Raw genomic sequence first — 21203 nt, 5'->3', positions numbered from 1 at the left:
GATCGAGGTGGAGATTTTGGAAGAACGTATATTAAAGCACTCGCAGAGGGTTGAGGTCACTCACTGGGGGCTTTAATATACATCTTTCCTTACAGTAAACCATCCCCCTTTAATAGTTACGGATCAGGAATATTATAACTACCAGGGATCGCTGGTAGTCATGAGCACTCTATCTTATGCAGTAAAAGTGTTTTAATGAAGTCTAAAATTCAAAAAGCGGGTAAAAAAAATAAAATAAAATAAAAAGCTCAGTTGCCCTTTGTAGCTCTGTACTCAGAGGAAGTTTACAGCGTCATTTCCCCCGGCAAAGATCACAGGAAGACAGAAGACAGGATGGGAACCAAAGCAAAAAACCAAAGTAAATAAACTGGAATTTCTCTTCTGAACAACAAATACCCAGAAGACCACCGCAGATAGTCCTGCAATGCCCCCCGCAACATAACACAGGGGCTCGACGACTTGCGTGAAAGGCAACAGATCAAGTTTCTCCATTAATATAACGCCTATCTCTTAGCGCTCTATTAACATATACGTTTGGTCTGTTTGTTTCCTTATTTCTAGAGGCAGAAGATATTTACATTTAAAAGGGTTTATTGCCCCCCCAAAACAGCCTCAACAAACAGGAACGAATATTAAAATAGTAAGAACGTCAATACGCATTTTCAAATTGGTAGAGCAAAGGCGCCCCCCTCCGCCATCGGTTTGGGCTGCTCAAGCAAAAGGGGGCCAAATGCTCGTATATGTTTGTGGGTCTCGTTAGATCCCCTGGGGGTGGAGAAAGAGACCGAATATACAGAAAGGATAATGTTACTTATGATGTAACACTGTGCTATCCTATGCTTTAGGGTACATATTATGTATATTTTATATATTTTATTATGCATATATATGTTTTCACTAATCACATTACCCTTATACAACACTTTATGTGGGGTAAAGTAACACACTTTCATGTCTTAACAGGGTATGGAAAAGATAACACACACACACACACACACATGTGGACGCACAGGTTGTTGATCTCATCTCTGAGCCACACAAAGAACAATAAGAGGGGGAAAGACAAAAAAGAATTTCGGTATCTTCGGTATCAGTAGCACCAAATTCAAGAAGCAATCTTTGGAGCGTGCGCTGCATGTCGGACACATCCAAGGCTGCATTACTGGAAATCCCAGCTGAGAATCAGTAACGTAGGAAGAGCCGAGAGAGCTGCGAGCTCTGCGGTTCACTTACCAGGAGAATGCCCCTGCTGCATCTGTTTCACTTTCTCATTTAAAGCTTGCTTCTCCGGGATAAGGCTGCCCAGTTTGCTTTGATATTCCTGGGTGAAAATACAAAAAAATGGATATAGAGTTTCATTGGGGATTTACCTTGTTCCCTGATGTAACTCCCTCGTGTTTTAAAAAGTGTGAGCAGAAATCCAAGACATAAAGACGGACACAGCGAGGGGATTTTAACACGCACGGGACAGGCACACGGCAACTGAATCGAAGACGAGACCAACGACTGATTAAGGTTTAAGACTTTACAGCAGGAAAAAGGGGCGACTAGATGAGCTGAATGGGTCTAATTCCGTGAGTATTCAAAAAATGCTCGTCTACCGGAGTCCTCCTTTGTGAATAAACTCAGCCTCTTCTTAATGAGTGGAGCAGCTGCTGTGTACCTTGGCCGTATGACACAGAGCTGTCGGCACACAAAAGGGATGAGATATGCAAGAAAAGATTTCATGATGTGCCAAAGAAAGTCAAACACTGCAGATCAGTGTAATGGGTTGTCCTGACCCACGCTGTCGACGTGTTACCTGAAGCTCCTGCTGAAGTTGTTTGATCTCCATAATCCCAAGATCACATTTCCGGTCTACCGCATCCAGCTCAACCTTCTTTGTCTGCTTTTTGCTCCGGACGTCTTGGACTTTCAAAGTAATCTGCTGATGTTTCTGCTCCTGAAGAACAAAGCCATTGGTTACTCGTGAGAAAGAAGCATTACAAGCGAATAGCAGTTTTCCGCAGCATTCCGGGTGGAATTTTACGAACGGAGGACTTTCCAAACCTTTCTGCCGTGGTGCCAACCAGCCATATAACCAGCCAATCAGAGCAAGGTCCTGTGACCTTGATCTCTAGTATATAAATGGCTAAAAACATCATTTTGCCTATATAAATATATATATATATATATATATATATATAGCTAGCTAAATATATTTGCTAGATCACTCTAAGCATGTATGTTCTCACCAAAGCTTCTAATTCGAGCTGTAAGCTTTTCTTCTTGGACTTCAGCTTCACGATCTCCTCCTGCTCTCTGTTCCTCTGGTTAAAAAGCTCCTGCCGCCGAATTCTTTCCAGTTCCTGCTGTCGCTGTCGTTCCAGTTCCTGCTTTGCTGCCTGTGTATGGGTCAAAAATGTAATTTAGCAAAACCTCAAAACACCCGTTTAGTTAAAGCTAAATAAAATTATAAAAAAAACCAAACTTTAAAGCCGTCCCCTGCATATATAATAACCATTTACAAGGAAATCATCGGGCTTTTTATTAAGGTGATGATGTGACCCTAGTATAGAGTAGATCTGTGATGTTTGGCTCCATAACGGCTTCCCAACTCTCAACTTCTCTCCCTTTCCCTTCATGTCCATTCTAAGGCTACAGGAGCCAATGAGCTTCTACCACGGAGGAAAATATGCTTTTCTGGGGAGGAATAATCCTGCAGATCCTGAAAACAGAAAGTTAAGATTGCTGCTCCCACAGTACGCACACGACACGATGTGGACCGGAACTCGTACAGATTGCCGACGTTAATATAATATCAGCAAGAGTTTGGTGGTTAGTGTGCTATTTGGTGCAACCACCAGGAATCATTGACCGTCAAAAAGATGATTTTGGGGAACATTAGTTGGGGGTCTGCAGTGTTCTAGGATATAAAGGAGTGTTGCGGCTCTGACCTCTCTCCTCTCTATCTCCTTCCTCTTCTCTTCCTCTCTTTGCCTCTCCATCTCGCGCTGCTTCTCCAGGCGTCTCTCCATCTCCAGCTGCCTCCTCCGCTCCTGCTCCTGGCGCTCTCGCTCCCGGCGTTCTTGCTGCTCGCGCTCCTTCTGAGCCTTCCTCTCGGCCTCTCTCTGCTGCTGCTCCAGCAGCTGCTGCCGTCTCTTCTCCAGCTCCTGGTTCCCTTTCTCCATGTTTTCTTTCCGCTTCTCCTCAAACGTCACTTTAAACAGGGTCATTCGTAAAAAACATAAGCATCTACTTTCCCATAGGCATTATTGTGAGTACTTAAGTGTATGTATGCTATACATCATACGAAAAATGTCTGAAATTAGTATTATAGGTAAGGATAGTCTAGATAGGTCTAAATCCTACATTAAGAAGAAACAAGAATACACAATTTTTTTTCCAGCTTGGAAATGAAAGAGTTAAGTGTTACCTGCGGTTTTTTTCTGAGGCGGCTCTTCTTCCTGCATCGTCTGATATGATGGAAGGGTCCCGTTAATAGGATCAAGAGCGCCCCTAAACGGAAATAACTATGGTTACGATGGAGTGGGATGTGGGATCTATCACAATAACAGGAAAGATGGAGCCCAAGGATCTAGGCCTGTCAGAGTAACCCCGTGCCCACCCCCCAGGAATTAAATATGGCACCTGGATTGCCACTAGGTGTCAAATCTTCAATGGGTATGGCACACAGCGGGTACACAGTGCGGGTCGGCATTGGCAAAATTGTTGTTTTGAGTCATGTGACTTTCCCTGCATAAACATCGCCCAGAGGCGATGCTTTACGGCAATGCTAATGAAGTCCTTTCCTCCATAGGCTTTCATTAGTCAGAGAGTCTCTGACAGTATGATAAGGAGTCGGGGTGTTTGTCTAGTAGATTGTGCTCAGAGAACAGAGAATTATGAAGAAAAAAAAAATTACAAATTATAAACCTGGGTATTTTTAACACCGATTATTGGACACTGAAATACAGATGATGCCGGCTCGTGGGCAAAAAAACTCACCGAAAAGATGGCGGCATAAGATCTGGGGGTAGAGTTAGAGGGAGAGGCTGCCCGGCTTTGGCCATATCCGTTAAATGCATGGCAAGAATAAACTCTTCCGCTTTCAGCTTCCCGTCTCTGTCAACATCAGCAAGAGACCTACGGCAAAGGGAAAACAAACAAAACCTATTATTAATATAAAATTAATATATTATTATTATTAATAATATAAATTTATTAGTAATATAATAACCATCACATATTAAATGGAAGGGCTGGTCTTTAGGCTCGATATCATGTAACTGATATAAATTTACATGGAAGTTTATCAGACTTTTCCATTAAAAGAGATTTTTTTCCACAAGATGTGGTATACATTGTTCTTACAGGCTATGAATTCGTTGGGTTCTCTTATTACTACTACTGTTTTACTTATAGATGGACTGTAGCTGTTCAGGTATCAGAACAATGCTGGAAATCCGGGGATATTAGTATTTTTAATTAATATGACGATATACATTTATATGATGTGTTTTGTACCGTAGCCCCGTCGGCAGATGTGTTTCTTGCCCCAGATTTTGCGGCATAATATTATTAACAATTAATTTTAACAGATACGAGAAAACGATTAAATGCACCTTAACTATAAATGTATAAAAATACTAATTATGGTATTTGTGGCTGACAAACGTATTTAAACATTGTTTATTAGGCGCTAGTCATACTAGTTATTGGTGTAACGTTAGGGAAAGCGGCAATCGACGAGGGCAACTCGGGGAAGGGGAGGTTAATTTTTAGGTCATTACTCTGCAGAAAAGACAGGAATTTCCCTAAACACGCGTGCTTTCCTTCCTTTTGCTTCTAATCAAGCGTTGCAGGGCGCTTTGGGCTGCTTGTTCATATCCTGTCTCGTGACTCTCTTATGTCTGTCATGTTCTTAATCTAAAACTTCTTCTGCCAAAATGACAAATGCCCCCTCCCGTTCCCCACCAGTCGTATAAATTAAAGGCGAAAGCCCTTGTTTTTGGTGACAAAGAAAGGTTCTATAGGATAAGATGCAAAGACTACAACTGCGGCCTTGGATACCCATTACAACGTAAAGTAACTACTCATCACAAGAGACGCCTTTACACATCGGAGCAGGACGAGCGTGAAGGCTTGTGAACACTCACCAAATAGTGGCCAGTTGGGTGTGAGAGAGGTTGGATTGTACTAGTGCGTTTTTCACTTGAGAACCTGTGAAAATTGGGCAACATCATCAACATCAGACTTATTCCTACTACACATACCCCATCTTTATGGCTTTACGTAGGTGCCTAAACTGCCCCTCCCCCCACCAAATGGCTGATTGCACCTTACTCGATGGCACCTCCACAGCGTTTCCATCATGATGTCTAGACTTTGTTATTATAAGCATAATTAGATGAAGTTGCAAAGCACAAAAAATGATTTATATGGTTATATATCAGTTGTGTCTATTATGATGCCAAAGTCGTAACGATAATTTTAATGCCCGGATCCTTAAAAACTTTGGTGGTAATCAGCACAGCCCTGCAAAATAAAACGGTTGGCATCCCAAGAAAGCTCTGCGCATGTAAATGTTAAAGGGGGGACGCCAGGAGTGGCGTACGGCTGGACTCCGCTACGGACTGACCTGTGAGGTAGCCACTCATCGATTTATCCAGACTGTTAAACTTCTGCCTGTGCTTTAAACGAGATGCCTGGGGGACAGCCCAGTCCTGGGAGCTGCTCTTCGGGGAGTTACCAGTCAGAGAAGTGGTGGATGAAGAATTGGAGCTAAAACATAGAAATAAAAGCTGAATTACATGTTTTAAATGTTGGGCGGTCACCATGGAAACCAGTTTAATACTCTTGTTGATGGCTCCGCGTTCAGCAGTTTGAAGTAGAACTGCTCTTTGTCCGTCCCTTAAGTCACTGCAACAGCACCAAGTCGGTGTTGAGATTTCAAGATGTTCTTCATGATGACAAGAGATGACAAACGGAACGACGAACAATTTACATTGCAACTCCATTTTTTTCCTGGAGGTAGTATCCGCATTGACTATTAAGGGTCAAAATAAAGGCAAACAAGCGGAAAATTCTAGGTGGAAAACCTACTGGGCAGGAATGATGACCAAGGAAGTCCACTCCTGGACCCCAGAGGGCCGCCAGGGAGGGGAGCCGCGGCGGAGAAGAGGACACAGAAGATGACATACCTGCTGGATGCCAAGTCTATCAAAGACTGCGTCTTCTGCATAGTGCCGCTGACGTTGAAACCTCCAGACATGCGAGTAAACGAGCTGTTGTGAGGCAGAGCTGAAAAGAAGCAATAAAAGCAAAGGGAGTTACGTATAAATGGAGATTCTCGTGAAAAATGGTAGATCAGCTTTTGACTGGTTGCTACGGAGACTGCACCACTTTCACACGCACCGCTGAACCTAGCGCCTACGATGCAGATGAGCCATAACAGTAAGAAGCGGTACCTTTATAGACTTAAACACCATTTAGCGCATTCACGATTACAAGGGTGAGCGGCATGAAGAATGATTTCATGCCTTATCAATAATACAACGGCCGACAAACGCCCGACGTCCAAGGATGTGAAATCAACGCGACAGGCTGTAAGCGCCATTCATTTTACATCCGAACTAAGAAGCGTAACAAAAACCCCAGGGGGTTAGGTTACATTTCACTTGTAATCGGAGCACTAGGAAGAACAACTTACACTTATTTTACACCGGATAGTGACGGTGGGAAGAAAACAAAAAGGCTGAGGGATGAAGCCAGAGAAGACTCTCCATCAAAACGGTTTCGATCAGATGAGCAAAATCATTTTTTTGCATTTTGTTTTTCTTTAACATTCCCGCTTTTTTCTTTTTTTTTGTTCTGAGAACGCTTACTTGAAGAAGAAGGCACAGGGAAAGACGACAAAAGAGTGGAGGTTCCGTTTGGCAACGTCGACGAAGAGCCGAGAGAAGGCACGAACGAGCCGGACATGGGTAGGGGTGGGAAGGAGCTCATCGAGGTCAAAGACGTGATGGGAGCCAAAGGTAACAGCGGAGGCATGGAAGGGGGCAAAGATGGTGGCATGGACAGGTTTGGCATGCTTCCCATTCCTGTACAGTAAAAAATGAATAAAAAAAATAGAATTACTTAAATTAAATACATTTGACGGTTCACAATGGCCAGCAAATCTTAGTAGGGAAAGTCGGATGGCTTGTCAACCTCAGGAGTTATATACTATCCTACACATAATCATTTTAAAGCCTTGCGTATGCAGATCAGTCCCCCGGGAACCTCGTTGCGATAGCTTCAGAGTAGGCGCTAGGTTATTAGTGGTTATGTTAGCTAGGAGGACACAAGAAGTTAGCTAAAAAGGTCCACGCTAAGAGGCCATGGTATCAAGTACTGCTATCTAGTATTGCTGTTGCAGCCAATCAGTTTTGAGGTGTGTTACGGTACATTTAATCGGCAGCAGATTTCGCTATTAAAAAGGGGGGGGTGTGAAAATTAAGGACATTAAGACTTCAATTAACTCAATTTAAGGCATACGGGCACAGAGGGAGAAGAGGGTCTCGATTGCCTACCAACAGGTTGCGAGGTTGGGGATTCCCATATGCACACCACTGACGTAAACAGCAGGTATTTAAATATTTAACGCTTCTTTCTTTTTGGGTTATACAAGCCTAACCATTCTCTTCGTACACGCTCATTCACAAAATGTTTTAGCGGTAGAACTGTCTTTGTTAATGAGCAGATGTACATAATAAGGTAGCCTAGATCAGTTTATTAAGAGCCCATTCGGGCATGAGGAACCCCCCCCCCCCATCTGGCAGCATGACCGACAGATTTAATAAAACATACCGTAACGGGAGGACATTAATGGCGAGAAGACTGGCGGCTGCTTCATGACAGGCGGGAGTACCATAGGCAGTGACTGGCCCTGCAGCTTCAGCTTGATGAGCTTCATTGCAATGGAGAACTCCAGCTGGTCCATTTTGCCATCTTTGTTCAGGTCAGCCAGCGACCTACAATACAAGTTTATCGGTCTATCGTCATAAATTTTTTTCCATTATATATATATATATATATATATATATATATATATATATATATATATATATATATATATATATATAGATCCCCGAATTTTCCGCTTCTTAATAAGTGATTGAACAGGACTGACTATGGTTTTATATCCTTTTCCATCTTTATGACGTTCCATCACCTTATCCGCAGGTCTCTGACAGTTTCTGCTCCCCATGGCTCAGCACATCCACACGAGGGCCAACAAACTCATTGACTATTTATACACAGACACTAAACGCAATTAAAAAAACAACAAAACCACTGGTGCGGGAAATTAACCTTTAATTGCCATTTTAACCCATGTGTCACCTTGTGTGTTCTTAACAAGGCCAAACATTCAAGGGTATGTAAAGTTTTGATGAGGGCCATTTGGGCGATATCTGTTATCATTATGATTTAAAAAGGAGCCAAACAACTATGTGATAATAAATGGCTTCATAGGATCACTATCTTTAAATAAGAAGCTGTTATGCTAGTTTTGCCACCTTTTGCCCCGGACTCAACACTGAGACTTATTTTTAAAAATGGAATCTCTAAAACAATTGTACGGATGGAATAAAAGCACACGGCGGTAACGGATGAAGGGAGGGCATCGTGCTGAAAGTTCTTTGGATGGCATTCCTTTAATCTCTCGGCGGGAGAGAAAATGCTCTTTTTAGCCATCCTGGAAAACGTTGTTTTCTCCGTTTTTTTCATTGAGACTGAAACGTATCTGCTTGGTTTCCAACGGACAGAAGTATCAGAGTTGTGGGGAATATCCAGGCTTCATTGTGTCGTTACTTTGTTACCAGCCAAGCATGCGGTCTACAAAAGCTACGTTGTATTCCTTCAAACAGCACAGATTTTTCGTTTCCCTTCAAGCTGAGGAGGAAAAATCCAGGAGGCCAAAGTTGTAGCCATTGAGCCGGCTCCAGATAGAACGAGCTAAGTTCTTACCGAGCTCAGCAGCTCACAGTCACGGTACGGGAAGCCAGCTGGATCACGTTCATAGAAGGAGCACATGGGACCATAGCTTGATGACCTAACACCGCTTTTATTATATTAAGTTTATCATCGGCCTGCCCTTTTCCTTTAAAAAACACACTTTTCGCAGATAAAATACCGTCCTCTTACCATATTTCTGCCAGCACCGTTGAGGGAAGCCCTGACTGCAAGAAGAAGCCGCGGGCCTGATCACCTGAAAAAAAACCAACAAAATAATAATCAGATGTTATTTAATGACAAAAGAATAAAAAAAAATAAAAAATAAAATGCTATAAAGTGACATATCGCCACACTTCTCCTGGTTCTGTGGATAAAAGGACCAAACTGTAGGATATGATATTATACGTCACGCAACGTGCCTTCGAAATATTTATATATTGCCATATATATATATATATATATATATATATATATATATATATACACACATATACACACAAACACACATCGGCCCTTTAATTTGCAAACTTTGTAGCTTAATAAATGACTACATCTCAAAGCTTTAGTCCCTGGTTTATCAAGATGCTTCTTAACCCTTTGGCTGCCGAGGTGATTGACGACACACGGATCCGTCCGTACAGAGGTCAGTCGGGCGGCCCTTTGCCCAGGTTTTTTTTTTTTGGAATGTTTCAGCCTTGTCCGGAGTTAATGTTCAATATTAATAAACTGGGATCCTGGGTTAATCTGTAACCGCTTCGTGTCCATGCGTTTTGTAAACGTTGGTGTGTGTAAGTGCGTGTAGGCGTGTGTGCGTGCGTGCGCAGCCTGTCCGGCACACACCGTACGGGGGGCCCTCATTGTGCTCAAACAAACGCGTAGCTTTGTGAATGTGCTGATTATGAGAATCACTGTCACTGAAAGTCACTGAGTCAGCTGCAGAGGGTACAAGAGAATGCATGGCATCAAAAGCCACTGACATCTACAAACGTGGCGCGTCATAACACTGCAGCAAGCTGAATATTTAATGAAGCCGAGTGCTGGGGATATGCGGGGGTAACGGCTAAAATTAGGCAATTAAGCCGACAGGAGACCCGGAACCGGACAAGAAACGTGTCTGAACACACGAGTCAAACACAGGCGGACGAGCTTTGTATTCAACAACGAAAGAGAGTGTGTCGTCATCGTTAATAGGGTGCCCGCCGCCAGCAGGAGCTCACACCCGTAAAACAATCCTGCCAAGTGTCCGCAGATCAGTCCATAAAATGGGGAGGGCGGATAGTAAGGGAACGGCAGGAGGGGAGGGAAGAGAAGGCAGGCAGGGGCAGGCAGTCTGTGGATGGAGGGAAGAGAAGGCAGGTAGAGGCAGACAGTATGTGGATGGAGGAGATAGGAAGGGGCAGACAGTCCGTGGATGGAGGGAAGAGAAGGCAGGCAGGGGCAGACAGTCCGTGGATGGAGGAGATAGGAAGGGGCAGACAGTCCGTGGATGGAGGGAAGAGAAGGCAGGCAGGGGCAGACAGTCCGTGGATGGAGGGAAGAGAAGGCAGGCAGGGGCAGACAGTCCGTGGATGGAGGGAAGAGAAGGCAGGCAGGGGCAGGCAGTCCGTGGATGGAGGGAAGAGAAGGCAGGCAGGGGCAGGCAGTCCGTGGATGGAGGGAAGAGAAGGCAGGCAGGGCAGGCAGTCCGTGGATGGAGGAGATAGGAAGGGGCAGGCAGTCCGTGGATGGAGGGAAGAGAAGGCAGGCAGGGCAGGCAGTCCGTGGACGGAGGGAAGAGAAGGCAGGCAGGGGCAGACAGTCCGTGGACGGAGGGAAGAGAAGGCAGGCAGGGGCAGACAGTCCGTGGATGGAGGGAAGAGAAGGCAGGCAGGGGCAGGCAGTCCGTGGATGGAGGGAAGAGAAGGCAGGCAGGGGCAGGCAGTCCGTGGATGGAGGGAAGAGAAGGCAGGCAGGGGCAGGCAGTCCGTGGATGGAGGGAAGAGAAGGCAGGCAGGGGCAGGCAGTCCGTGGATGGAGGGAAGAGAAGGCAGGCAGGGGCAGGCAGTCCGTGGATGGAGGGAAGAGAAGGCAGGCAGGGCAGGCAGTCCGTGGATGGAGGAGATAGGAAGGGGCAGGCAGTCCGTGGATGGAGGGAAGAGAAGGCAGGCAGGGCAGGCAGTCCGTGGACGGAGGGAAGAGAAGGCAGGCAGGGCAGGCAGTCCGCAAATGGAGGGTGGGGGAGATAGGAAAGGGCAGATGGCCTATAGATGGAGGATGAGAAGGCAGGCAGTCTGAATTGTGGGCATGAGAGGCAGGCAGGACCAGATTCTGAAAGCATGGTGAACGGATTTAAGGAGACGTGGACAGGATAACATCAGTAGTGGGGAAAATAATAACGGTCCTTTAAACATTTTTGCTTTCCATGCTGATCGCTCTTTTCTTCCTTCTGTTATTTTTATTTTTAAAAATCTACTGGGAAGTGCTTATAGTTTTGCGAACAAAAACTGTCAATCTACATTCTACAATCTTTTTAGTTATTTTTTTTACTTTTTAGCTTTTGGACATTTAAGGCAAATTAAGAACTACTAGTTGTGGACCCACTGCAAACATGCCTCGTGTGACTAATTATCACCAGTCTCCAGCACAGCAGCTCCTAACTCCTCTTACATATCAACCTTCACCAAACAGCGAGATAAACGAGGTACAAATCAGGTATTATGGGCCCCTACATTCATTTCTGGGTAATGATGACCCATTTATCGTTGGAGGGGGACGGATCTTTGTTTTTGTTCAAAGGAACGTCAAAACATCTCTGCCACATTTTTTAACTTGCGCCTCCTCTTTAATACCGGGAGACGTTGCGATCGGATGGAAAGTTAAGAGAAGCAAGAGAAGAGGACGTTTAACGAGAAAGAAGTCAACGAGAGATCCGATCGCTGCGGACAAACTGTTACACCCGTGGCTGATCCGCTTATTGTGTAAGGAAATATAAACCGTGTCGCTGTACCAGGTAGAAATGCCTCCATTCATAACACGTATACGACACCCGATATTCTGGGAACTTTAAATATCTTTAAAGTGTCCCTCTTCGGAAACCAAATTCCTCCTGTCTCTTTTTCCGCCCCTCTTTTCTAGGAGCTCAGAAGGTTTGCTGGTTACGAGGGGAACCCAGGGTACAGCCCTAAAAGCCCCGATAATGTGTATACAAAAGGCAGTAAGTTCATTAATTGATTTCTGTAAATATTCTTCTGGTAAACACCCTTCGTAATTAGGAAACTAGCTACCCCAAAACCCCTTCTCTGGCCATCGACATGTAAACGAGACCCAGATACTTCCTCTTAGCGAATAAAGAAACGATACCTACAACTAAGGGGCGATATCACACGGGGCAGGAGAGTCCCCAGAAAAGGGGTAAACTGGGGCAAATTCAGGTGAATGAACCCCCCTTGTGGCAAAGGAGCGACAACCAACGTTAACGCTTCTTCCCTATTGAAAATGAAACAGCCTCTTACTCCTTGTAGACTACAGTACAATGCATTATTTAATATAATCTGTCTCTCTACCGGAAAGGGGCACGGCTGCCTTGCATGAACCCTTTTAGTCCTCGGGTGCACAGAAGGAAGCCTCTCTTATAGGCTTTGGCACGGTTGGCATATGGTAAGAACTCACCGGTTATCACTCCACCCACGGGCTTTAGGCTGGCAAACTGCTTGTCGTGCTTGGCCCGCTCCTCCGTTGTAATCGCCCACATGGTCGGCCCGCCTGCGGAGCATTCGAGGCAAGTTTAGCGGTCACAAAGAGATATGGAGATCTAACAAAACTACATCCGCATCTGCTGCAGCTGCAGCTTCCCACACAGGAAACAGAGTGTCTACGTCTGTTACCGCAACAAACAGATCGCCTGCCGGAGGAGGTTAGAGCCGCGCGGCAACAAAACCAGCGCTGCTTACCATTCATTCCCATCCAGGTTTCAATTCCCCTGCTGTATTAGCCTCTACTACTTCTGCCAGGCGGCTGCTCCACTTACCCACCACCCTCCATGACACACAGAATTATGTGAGGGGTGAAGGCCCAATATTGTGGCACTGAACGCACACATTCTATGCTTCTATTTAATGGATGGAACTGGGACAAAAAAAAAAACACCTGGTCATTTTAGCATTGTAGGGAGTGTGTGTGGGGATTGTGTAGGGAGTGTGTGTGGGGATTGTGTAGGGAGTGTGTGTGTGGGGGGATTGTGTAGGGAGTGTGTGTGTGTGTGAGAATTGTGTAGGGAGTGTGTGTGTGTGTGTGTGAGGATTGTGTAGCGAGTGTGGGTGTGTGAGGATTGTGTGGGGAGTGTGTGTGAGGATTGTGTGGGGAGTGTGTGTGAGGATTGTGTGGGGAGTGTTTGTGAGGATTGTGTAGGGAGTGTGTGTGGGTGTGTGAGGGAGTGTGTGTGGGTGTGTGAGGGAGTGTGTGTGGGTGTGTGAGGGAGTGTGTGTGGGTGTGTGAGGGAGTGTATGTGTGTGAGGATGGTGTAGGGAGTGTGTATGAGGATGGTGTAGGGAGTGTGTGTGGGTGTGTGGGGATTGTGTAGGGAGTGTGTAGGGAGTGTGTGTGTGTGGGGATTGTGTAGGGAGTGTGTGTGTGTGTGGGGATTGTGTAGGGAGTGTGTGGGGATTGTGTAGGGAGTGTGTGTGTGGGGATTGTGTAGGGAGTGTGTGTGTGTGGGGATTGTGTAGGGAGTGTGTATGTGTGTGGGGATTGTGTAGGGAGTGTGTATGTGTGTGGGGATTGTGTAGGGAGTGTGTATGTGTGTGGGGATTGTGTAGGGAGTGTGTATGTGTGTGGGGATTGTGTAGGGAATGTGTGTGTGTGTGAGGATTGTGTAGGGAGTGTGTGTGGGGATTGTGTAGGGAGTGTGTGTGTGGGGATTGTGTAGGGAGTGTGTATGTGTGTGGGGATTGTGTAGGGAGTGTGTATGTGTGTGGGGATTGTGTAGGGAGTGTGTATGTGTGTGGGGATTGTGTAGGGAGTGTGTGTGGGTGTGTGAGGGAGTGTGTGTGGGTGTGTGAGGGAGTGTGTGTGGGTGTGTGAGGGAGTGTATGTGTGTGAGGATGGTGTAGGGAGTGTGTATGAGGATGGTGTAGGGAGTGTGTGTGGGTGTGTGGGGATTGTGTAGGGAGTGTGTAGGGAGTGTGTGTGTGTGGGGATTGTGTAGGGAGTGTGTGTGTGTGTGGGGATTGTGTAAGGAGTGTGTGGGGATTGTGTAGGGAGTGTGTGTGTGGGGATTGTGTAGGGAGTGTGTGTGTGTGGGGATTGTGTAGGGAGTGTGTATGTGTGTGGGGATTGTGTAGGGAGTGTGTATGTGTGTGGGGATTGTGTAGGGAGTGTGTATGTGTGTGGGGATTGTGTAGGGAGTGTGTATGTGTGTGGGGATTGTGTAGGGAATGTGTGTGTGTGTGAGGATTGTGTAGGGAGTGTGTGTGGGGATTGTGTAGGGAGTGTGTGTGTGGGGATTGTGTAGGGAGTGTGTATGTGTGTGGGGATTGTGTAGGGAGTGTGTATGTGTGTGGGGATTGTGTAGGGAGTGTGTATGTGTGTGGGGATTGTGTAGGGAGTGTGTGTGGGGATTGTGTAGGGAGTGTGTATGTGTGTGGGGATTGTGTAGGGAGTGTGTATGTGTGTGGATTGTGTAGGGAGTGTGTATGTGTGTGGGGATTGTGTAGGGAGTGTGTGTGTGTGTGGGGATTGTGTAGGGAGTGTGTGTGGGGATTGTGTAGGGAGTGTGTGTGTGTGGGGATTGTGTAGGGAGTGTGTGTGTGAGTATTGTGTGTGTGTGTATGTAGACACTCACCATTCATGGCCGTGGGAAAGTGGGCCATCGCGTTCTGCAGCATGTCTTGTTAGTTTGGGGCCATCTGCGGAGAGAACACACAAACACGTCCTTGTTATTAATGAGAGGGGAGCAAGTGGCCGGGCATGGCCCCCGCTGTGCACGCAGAATGCAGCTTCCTACGGGGGAAACAATAGCGGGGGCCGCCGCGTCCACCAGACCCAGTGCACGTGTGCGGGCCGAGGTGGGAGCGCTGACCCGAACGTGCGGCGTGTCTCTAACCCAGGGCTGCACAACTCCACGCCACGGGCGTCTCAGAATTCCTGGCCTGTCTGCGGCCCTCGAGGGCCAGAGTTGTGCAGTCCTGCTCTAAGCCGTCTCTTTTATGGCTGAACACATTAGATCAAAAGCTTAAGTCAAGTACAGGTCCTCCGTAGGACGCGATCCGCCGCAATCAACGCATCTTCTAATACAGTTCTAGTAAAAAAGGGATCCAAATACAGATACTCGCGCATGACTAAAAAACCGGTAAACGGACACTCGCTTAACTAAAACAAGAGTATCCATCACTGAGGGTCCAGCTGCCGCTTTAGATATTGTAGCAGGTTATTGGACCCTGCGTTTTATTCTTAAAGCCATATCATTCTTAACGTGCGTTATTTACGCTACGATCGAAAGAAGAACACCGATGACCTAAAGCGCTCTAGCAGTCGCAACGGGCACGCCGAGGCCTCTGCTGCGGCCACCTGGCTAGTTCATCTTTTGAATCGTCCCGACAAAAACGGCAAGGTGCCGGGAGTGCCGCTTTATCTACTGCTGAAAACGGCTTGTGAAGGGTTAATGAGAACCATTCTGCGGCGCTCATTAATCTGTCTCCTATAAGTCCGTAGGGACACCGCGATCTGTCCCGTCCGCCACGCACCACTTATTATACATCTAAATAAAACACGCTAAGACAAAGGGATGGGGAGCCCACGAAACGTCTTCCTGCGGAAACGCGGCCCGTGGCGGGAGGTGGCCCCCTCCGCCCTTCTCTGCCAGCCCCCAACGCATTGATACGGGAACCGGGTTTGGGGGCCGATACATTTTCCTGAAACAGTGATCGGCTCAGGGTCTCTTCATCTTGATAGAGTCTTTACTGGGATAAACAATGAGGCGAACCACGTTAATTTCACCAAAACGAGCAGGATTACAGAAAAAGTGCTTGTTTACTTTCCCCGTCAGCCACGTATTACTGCCGGGAACCTCTGCGTTAGCGCCCCCAATCCATTCTGATCAAAGTCTTTAAATCAGGAGAAGCAGGCGGACCGGACGGGCTGAACGGCTCTGATCTGCCATCACATTTTGAGTTGCTATATGTTAATCAGTTACAGAATCGTGATGAGCCAGACCACAAAAACATATCACATTCATTTAGGTCTCTATTTGATGTACTCTCAGAATTTTATATATATATATAAATATACATTAACATTGAAAAGGTTTGGGGTCGCAAGGACATTTCTGGCTGTGACATAACTGCAAAAGGGGTTTCTAACCATCAATTAGCCTTTTAAACTTAAACTTGGATCAGCGAACACAACGTGCCGAAGGAAAACAGGAGCGATGGGGAGGGATGATACGGGAGCGATGGGGAGGGATGGTACGGGAGCGATGGGGAGGGATGGCACGGGAGCGATGGGGAGGGATGGCACGGGAGCGATGGGGAGGGATGGCACGGGAGCGATGGGGAGGGATGGCACGGGAGCCATGGGAGGGATGGTACGGGAGCGATGGTACGGGAGCCATGGGAGGGATGGTACGGGAGCGATGGTACGGGAGCGATGGTACGGGAGCGATGGGAGGGATGGTACGGGAGCCATGGTACGGGAGCGATGGTACGGGAGCCATGGGGAGGGATGGCACGGGAGCGATGGGGAGGGATGGCACGGGAGCGATGGGGAGGGATGGCACGGGAGCGATGGGGAGGGATGGCACGGGAGCGATGGGGAGGGATGGCACGGGAGCGATGGGGAGGGATGGCACGGGAGCGATGGGGAGGGATGGCACGGGAGCGATGGGGAGGGATGGCACGGGAGCGATGGGGAGGGATGGCACGGGAGCGATGGGGAGGGATGGCACGGGAGCGATGGGGAGGGATGGCACGGGAGCGATGGGGAGGGATGGCACGGGAGCGATGGGGAGGGATGGCACGGGAGCGATGGGGAGGGATGGCACGGGAGCGATGGGGAGGGATGGCACGGGAGCAATGGGGAGGGATGGCACGGGAGCGATGGGGAGGGATGGCACGGGAGCGATGGGGAGGGATGGCACGGGAGCGATGGTACGGGAGCCATGGGAGGGATGGTACGGGAGCGATGGTACGGGAGCCATGGGAGGGATGGTACGGGAGCGATGGTACGGGAGCGATGGTACGGGAGCCATGGGAGCGATGGTACAGGAGCGATGGTACGGGAGCCATGGGAGGGATGGTACGGGAGCGATGGGGAGGGATGGCACGGGAGCGATGGGGAGGGATGGCACGGGAGCGATGGGGAGGGATGGCACGGGAGCGATGGGTAGGGATGGCACGGGAGCGATGGTACGGGAGCCATGGGAGCGATGGCATGGGAGGGATGGTACAGGAGCGATGGTACGGGAGCCATGGGAGGGATGGTACGGGAGCGATGGTACGGGAGCCATGGGAGCGATGGTACGGGAGCCATGGGAGGGATGGTACGGGAGCCATGGGAGGGATGGTACGGGAGCCATGGGAGGGATGGTACGGGAGCCATGGGAGGGATGGTACGGGAGCCATAGGAGCGATGGTACGGGAGCCATGGGAGGGATGGTACGGGAGCGATGGTACAGGAGCGATGGTACGGGAGCCATGGGAGGGATGGTACGGGAGCGATGGTACGGGAGCGATGGGGAGGGATGGCACGGGAGCGATGGGGAGGGATGGCACGGGAGCGATGGGGAGGGATGGCACGGGAGCGATGGGGAGGGATGGCACGGGAGCGATGGGGAGGGATGGCACGGGAGCGATGGGGAGGGATGGCACGGGAGCGATGGGGAGGGATGGCACGGGAGCCATGGGAGGGATGGCACGGGAGCCATGGGAGGGATGGTACGGGAGCCATGGGAGGGATGGTACGGGAGCGATGGTACGGGAGCCATGGGAGGGATGGTACGGGAGCCATGGGAGCGATGGTACGGGAGCCATGGGAGGGATGGTACGGGAGCCATGGGAGCGATGGTACAGGAGGGATGGTACGGGAGCGATGGTACAGGAGCCATGGTACAGGAGCCATGGGAGGGATGGTACGGGAGCGATGGGGAGGGATGGCACGGGAGCGATGGGGAGGGATGGCACGGGAGCGATGGGGAGGGATGGCACGGGAGCGATGGTACGGGAGCCATGGGAGGGATGGTACGGGAGCGATGGTACGGGAGCCATGGGAGGGATGGTACGGGAGCGATGGTACGGGAGCCATGGGAGGGATGGTACGGGAGCCATGGGAGCGATGGTACGGGAGCCATGGGAGCGATGGTACGGGAGCCATGGGAGCGATGGTACGGGAGCCATGGGAGCGATGGTACGGGAGCCATGGGAGGGATGGTACGGGAGCCATGGGAGGGATGGTACGGGAGGGATGGTACGGGAGCGATGGTACAGGAGCGATGGTACGGGAGCCATGGGAGGGATGGTACGGGAGCGATGGTACGGGAGCCATGGGAGGGATGGTACGGGAGCGATGGGGAGGGATGGCACGGGAGCGATGGGGAGGGATGGCACGGGAGCGATGGGGAGGGATGGCACGGGAGCCATGGGGAGGGATGGCACGGGAGCCATGGGGAGGGATGGCACGGGAGCCATGGGGAGGGATGGCACGGGAGCCATGGGAGCGATGGTACGGGAGCCATGGGAGCGATGGTACGGGAGCGATGGTACGGGAGCCATGGGAGGGATGGTACGGGAGCGATGGTACGGGAGCCATGGGAGGGATGGTACGGGAGCGATGGTACGGGAGCGATGGGAGCGATGGTACGGGAGCCATGGGAGGGATGGTACGGGAGCCATGGGAGCGATGGTACGGGAGCCATGGGAGCGATGGTACGGGAGCCATGGGAGGGATGGTACGGGAGCGATGGTACGGGAGCGATGGTACGGGAGCCATGGGAGGGATGGTACGGGAGCGATGGTACGGGAGCGATGGTACGGGAGCCATGGGAGCGATGGTACGGGAGCCATGGGAGCGATGGTACGGGAGCCATGGGAGCGATGGTACGGGAGCCATGGGAGCGATGGTACGGGAGCCATGGGAGCGATGGTACGGGAGCCATGGGAGCGATGGTACGGGAGCCATGGGAGGGATGGTACGGGAGCCATGGGAGGGATGGTACGGGAGCCATGGGAGCGATGGTACGGGAGGGATGGTACGGGAGCGATGGTACGGGAGGGATGGTACGGGAGCGATGGTACGGGAGGGATGGTACGGGAGCGATGGTACAGGAGCGATGGTACGGGAGCGATGGTACGGGAGCCATGGGAGGGATGGTACGGGAGGGATGGTACGGGAGCGATGGGGAGGGATGGCACGGGAGCGATGGGGAGGGATGGCACGGGAGCGATGGGGAGGGATGGCACGGGAGCGATGGGGAGGGATGGCACGGGAGCGATGGGGAGGGATGGCACGGGAGCGATGGGGAGGGATGGCACGGGAGCGATGGTACGGGAGCCATGGGAGGGATGGTACGGGAGCGATGGTACGGGAGCGATGGTACGGGAGCCATGGGAGGGATGGTACGGGAGCGATGGGGAGGGATGGCACGGGAGCGATGGGGAGGGATGGCACGGGAGCGATGGGGAGGGATGGCACGGGAGCGATGGGGAGGGATGGCACGGGAGCGATGGGGAGGGATGGCACGGGAGCGATGGGGAGGGATGGCACGGGAGCGATGGGGAGGGATGGCACGGGAGCGATGGGGAGGGATGACACGGGAGCGATGGGGAGGGATGGCACGGGAGCCATGGGAGGGATGGCACGGGAGCCATGGGAGGGATGGCACGGGAGCCATGGGAGGGATGGTACGGGAGCGATGGTACGGGAGCCATGGGAGGGATGGTACGGGAGCCATGGGAGGGATGGTACGGGAGCCATGGGAGGGATGGTACGGGAGCCATGGGAGGGATGGTACGGGAGGGATGGTACGGGAGGGATGGTACGGGAGCGATGGGAGGGATGGTACAGGAGCGATGGGAGGGATGGTACAGGAGCGATGGGAGGGATGGTACAGGAGCGATGGGAGGGATGGTACGGGAGCGATGGTACGGGAGCGATGGGAGGGATGGTACGGGAGCGATGGTACGGGAGCGATGGTACGGGAGCGATGGGAGGGATGGTACGGGAGCGATGGGAGGGATGGTACGGGAGCGATGGGAGGGATGGTACGGGAGCGATGGGAGGGATGGTACAGGAGCGATGGGAGGGATGGTACAGGAGCGATGGGAGGGATGGTACAGGAGCGATGGGAGGGATGGTACGGGAGCGATGGTACGGGAGCGATGGGAGGGATGGTACGGGAGCGATGGTACGGGAGCGATGGGAGGGATGGTACGGGAGCGATGGGAGGGATGGTACGGGAGCGATGGGAGGGATGGTACGGGAGCGATGGGAGGGATGGTACGGGAGCGATGGGAGGGATGGTACGGGAGCGATGGTACGGGAGCGATGGGAGGGATGGTACGGGAGCGATGGGAGGGATGGTACGGGAGCGATGGGAGGGATGGTACGGGAGCGATGGGAGGGATGGTACGGGAGCGATGGGGGCCTCTGTACGCCTATGAAGAGATTCCATTAAAAATCAGCCGTTTCCAGCTACAATAGTCATTTACAGCATTAACCCCGTCTGCGCTGGATTTCTATTTATATATTATATATAAACGTAGACAAACTACAAAACAATTTCAGTTTAATTCAATTCTAAGCAGCTCCATCATCTGTTCTGTGAAGTTAATAAATGGCAGGCGGTTGAGGGTTTTTTTTTTTTATGGAAACATATGAGTGATTTCTACAAATAACAGATGCCTTCGCAGGATCCGATAAGACGGCATGCGCTGTTTACCGTCTCCGATACACAATAATACCTATATCATGAAACTAAACATAAATATTTATATCACATACTGTATCTTTTCAGACAAAATAAAGCCAAGCGGTGAAACGTTGTTGTGGTTTAGCTCTTTCATCCCACGCTCCGCATCTATTCTAGTTTTCAGCTGATCTTCAGCCAAACCGATAGCAAACAGCTTGTTCTCGCGCAACGGGGGTGTATTCACTAAAGGGAGAGTTTTGTTTCAGCTCCTTGGTGGCAGAGAGCGCTTGGCCGGCCCTGTATAACGTATAGTTAAATCAGTGAGATTTCTTCAGCCCCCGTACCTATT

General features: G+C 50.0%; 1 protein-coding gene across 1 annotated transcript in view; it reads right to left on the bottom strand.

Moving 5' to 3' along the window:
* Nucleotides 1–14840, bottom strand: part of LOC149288306 (intersectin-2-like) — a 49918-nt gene extending 35078 nt beyond the window's left edge. The window contains exons 1-14 of the mRNA XM_089491859.1: nucleotides 14798–14840; nucleotides 12628–12720; nucleotides 9169–9232; nucleotides 7831–7994; nucleotides 6867–7082; nucleotides 6183–6282; nucleotides 5621–5763; nucleotides 5139–5202; nucleotides 3988–4125; nucleotides 3416–3498; nucleotides 2937–3199; nucleotides 2235–2384; nucleotides 1802–1942; nucleotides 1234–1321 (exon numbers count right to left, since the gene is read on the bottom strand). Coding sequence (XP_089347985.1) covers nucleotides 1234–1321; nucleotides 1802–1942; nucleotides 2235–2384; nucleotides 2937–3199; nucleotides 3416–3498; nucleotides 3988–4125; nucleotides 5139–5202; nucleotides 5621–5763; nucleotides 6183–6282; nucleotides 6867–7082; nucleotides 7831–7994; nucleotides 9169–9232; nucleotides 12628–12720; nucleotides 14798–14840 — 1750 coding nt within the window. The remainder of the gene's footprint in view (nucleotides 1–1233; nucleotides 1322–1801; nucleotides 1943–2234; nucleotides 2385–2936; nucleotides 3200–3415; nucleotides 3499–3987; nucleotides 4126–5138; nucleotides 5203–5620; nucleotides 5764–6182; nucleotides 6283–6866; nucleotides 7083–7830; nucleotides 7995–9168; nucleotides 9233–12627; nucleotides 12721–14797) is intronic.
* Nucleotides 14841–21203: the final 6363 nt, after the last annotated feature.

Source organism: Sceloporus occidentalis, unplaced genomic scaffold (assembly GCF_023333645.1).
Source record: "Sceloporus occidentalis isolate IW3139 unplaced genomic scaffold, rSceOcc1.0.p SCAF_52, whole genome shotgun sequence".
Classification (NCBI taxonomy): domain Eukaryota; kingdom Metazoa; phylum Chordata; class Lepidosauria; order Squamata; family Phrynosomatidae; genus Sceloporus; species Sceloporus occidentalis.
Note: the sequence above shows the minus strand (reverse complement) of the source record. Positions and strands in the feature narration are given on the sequence as shown.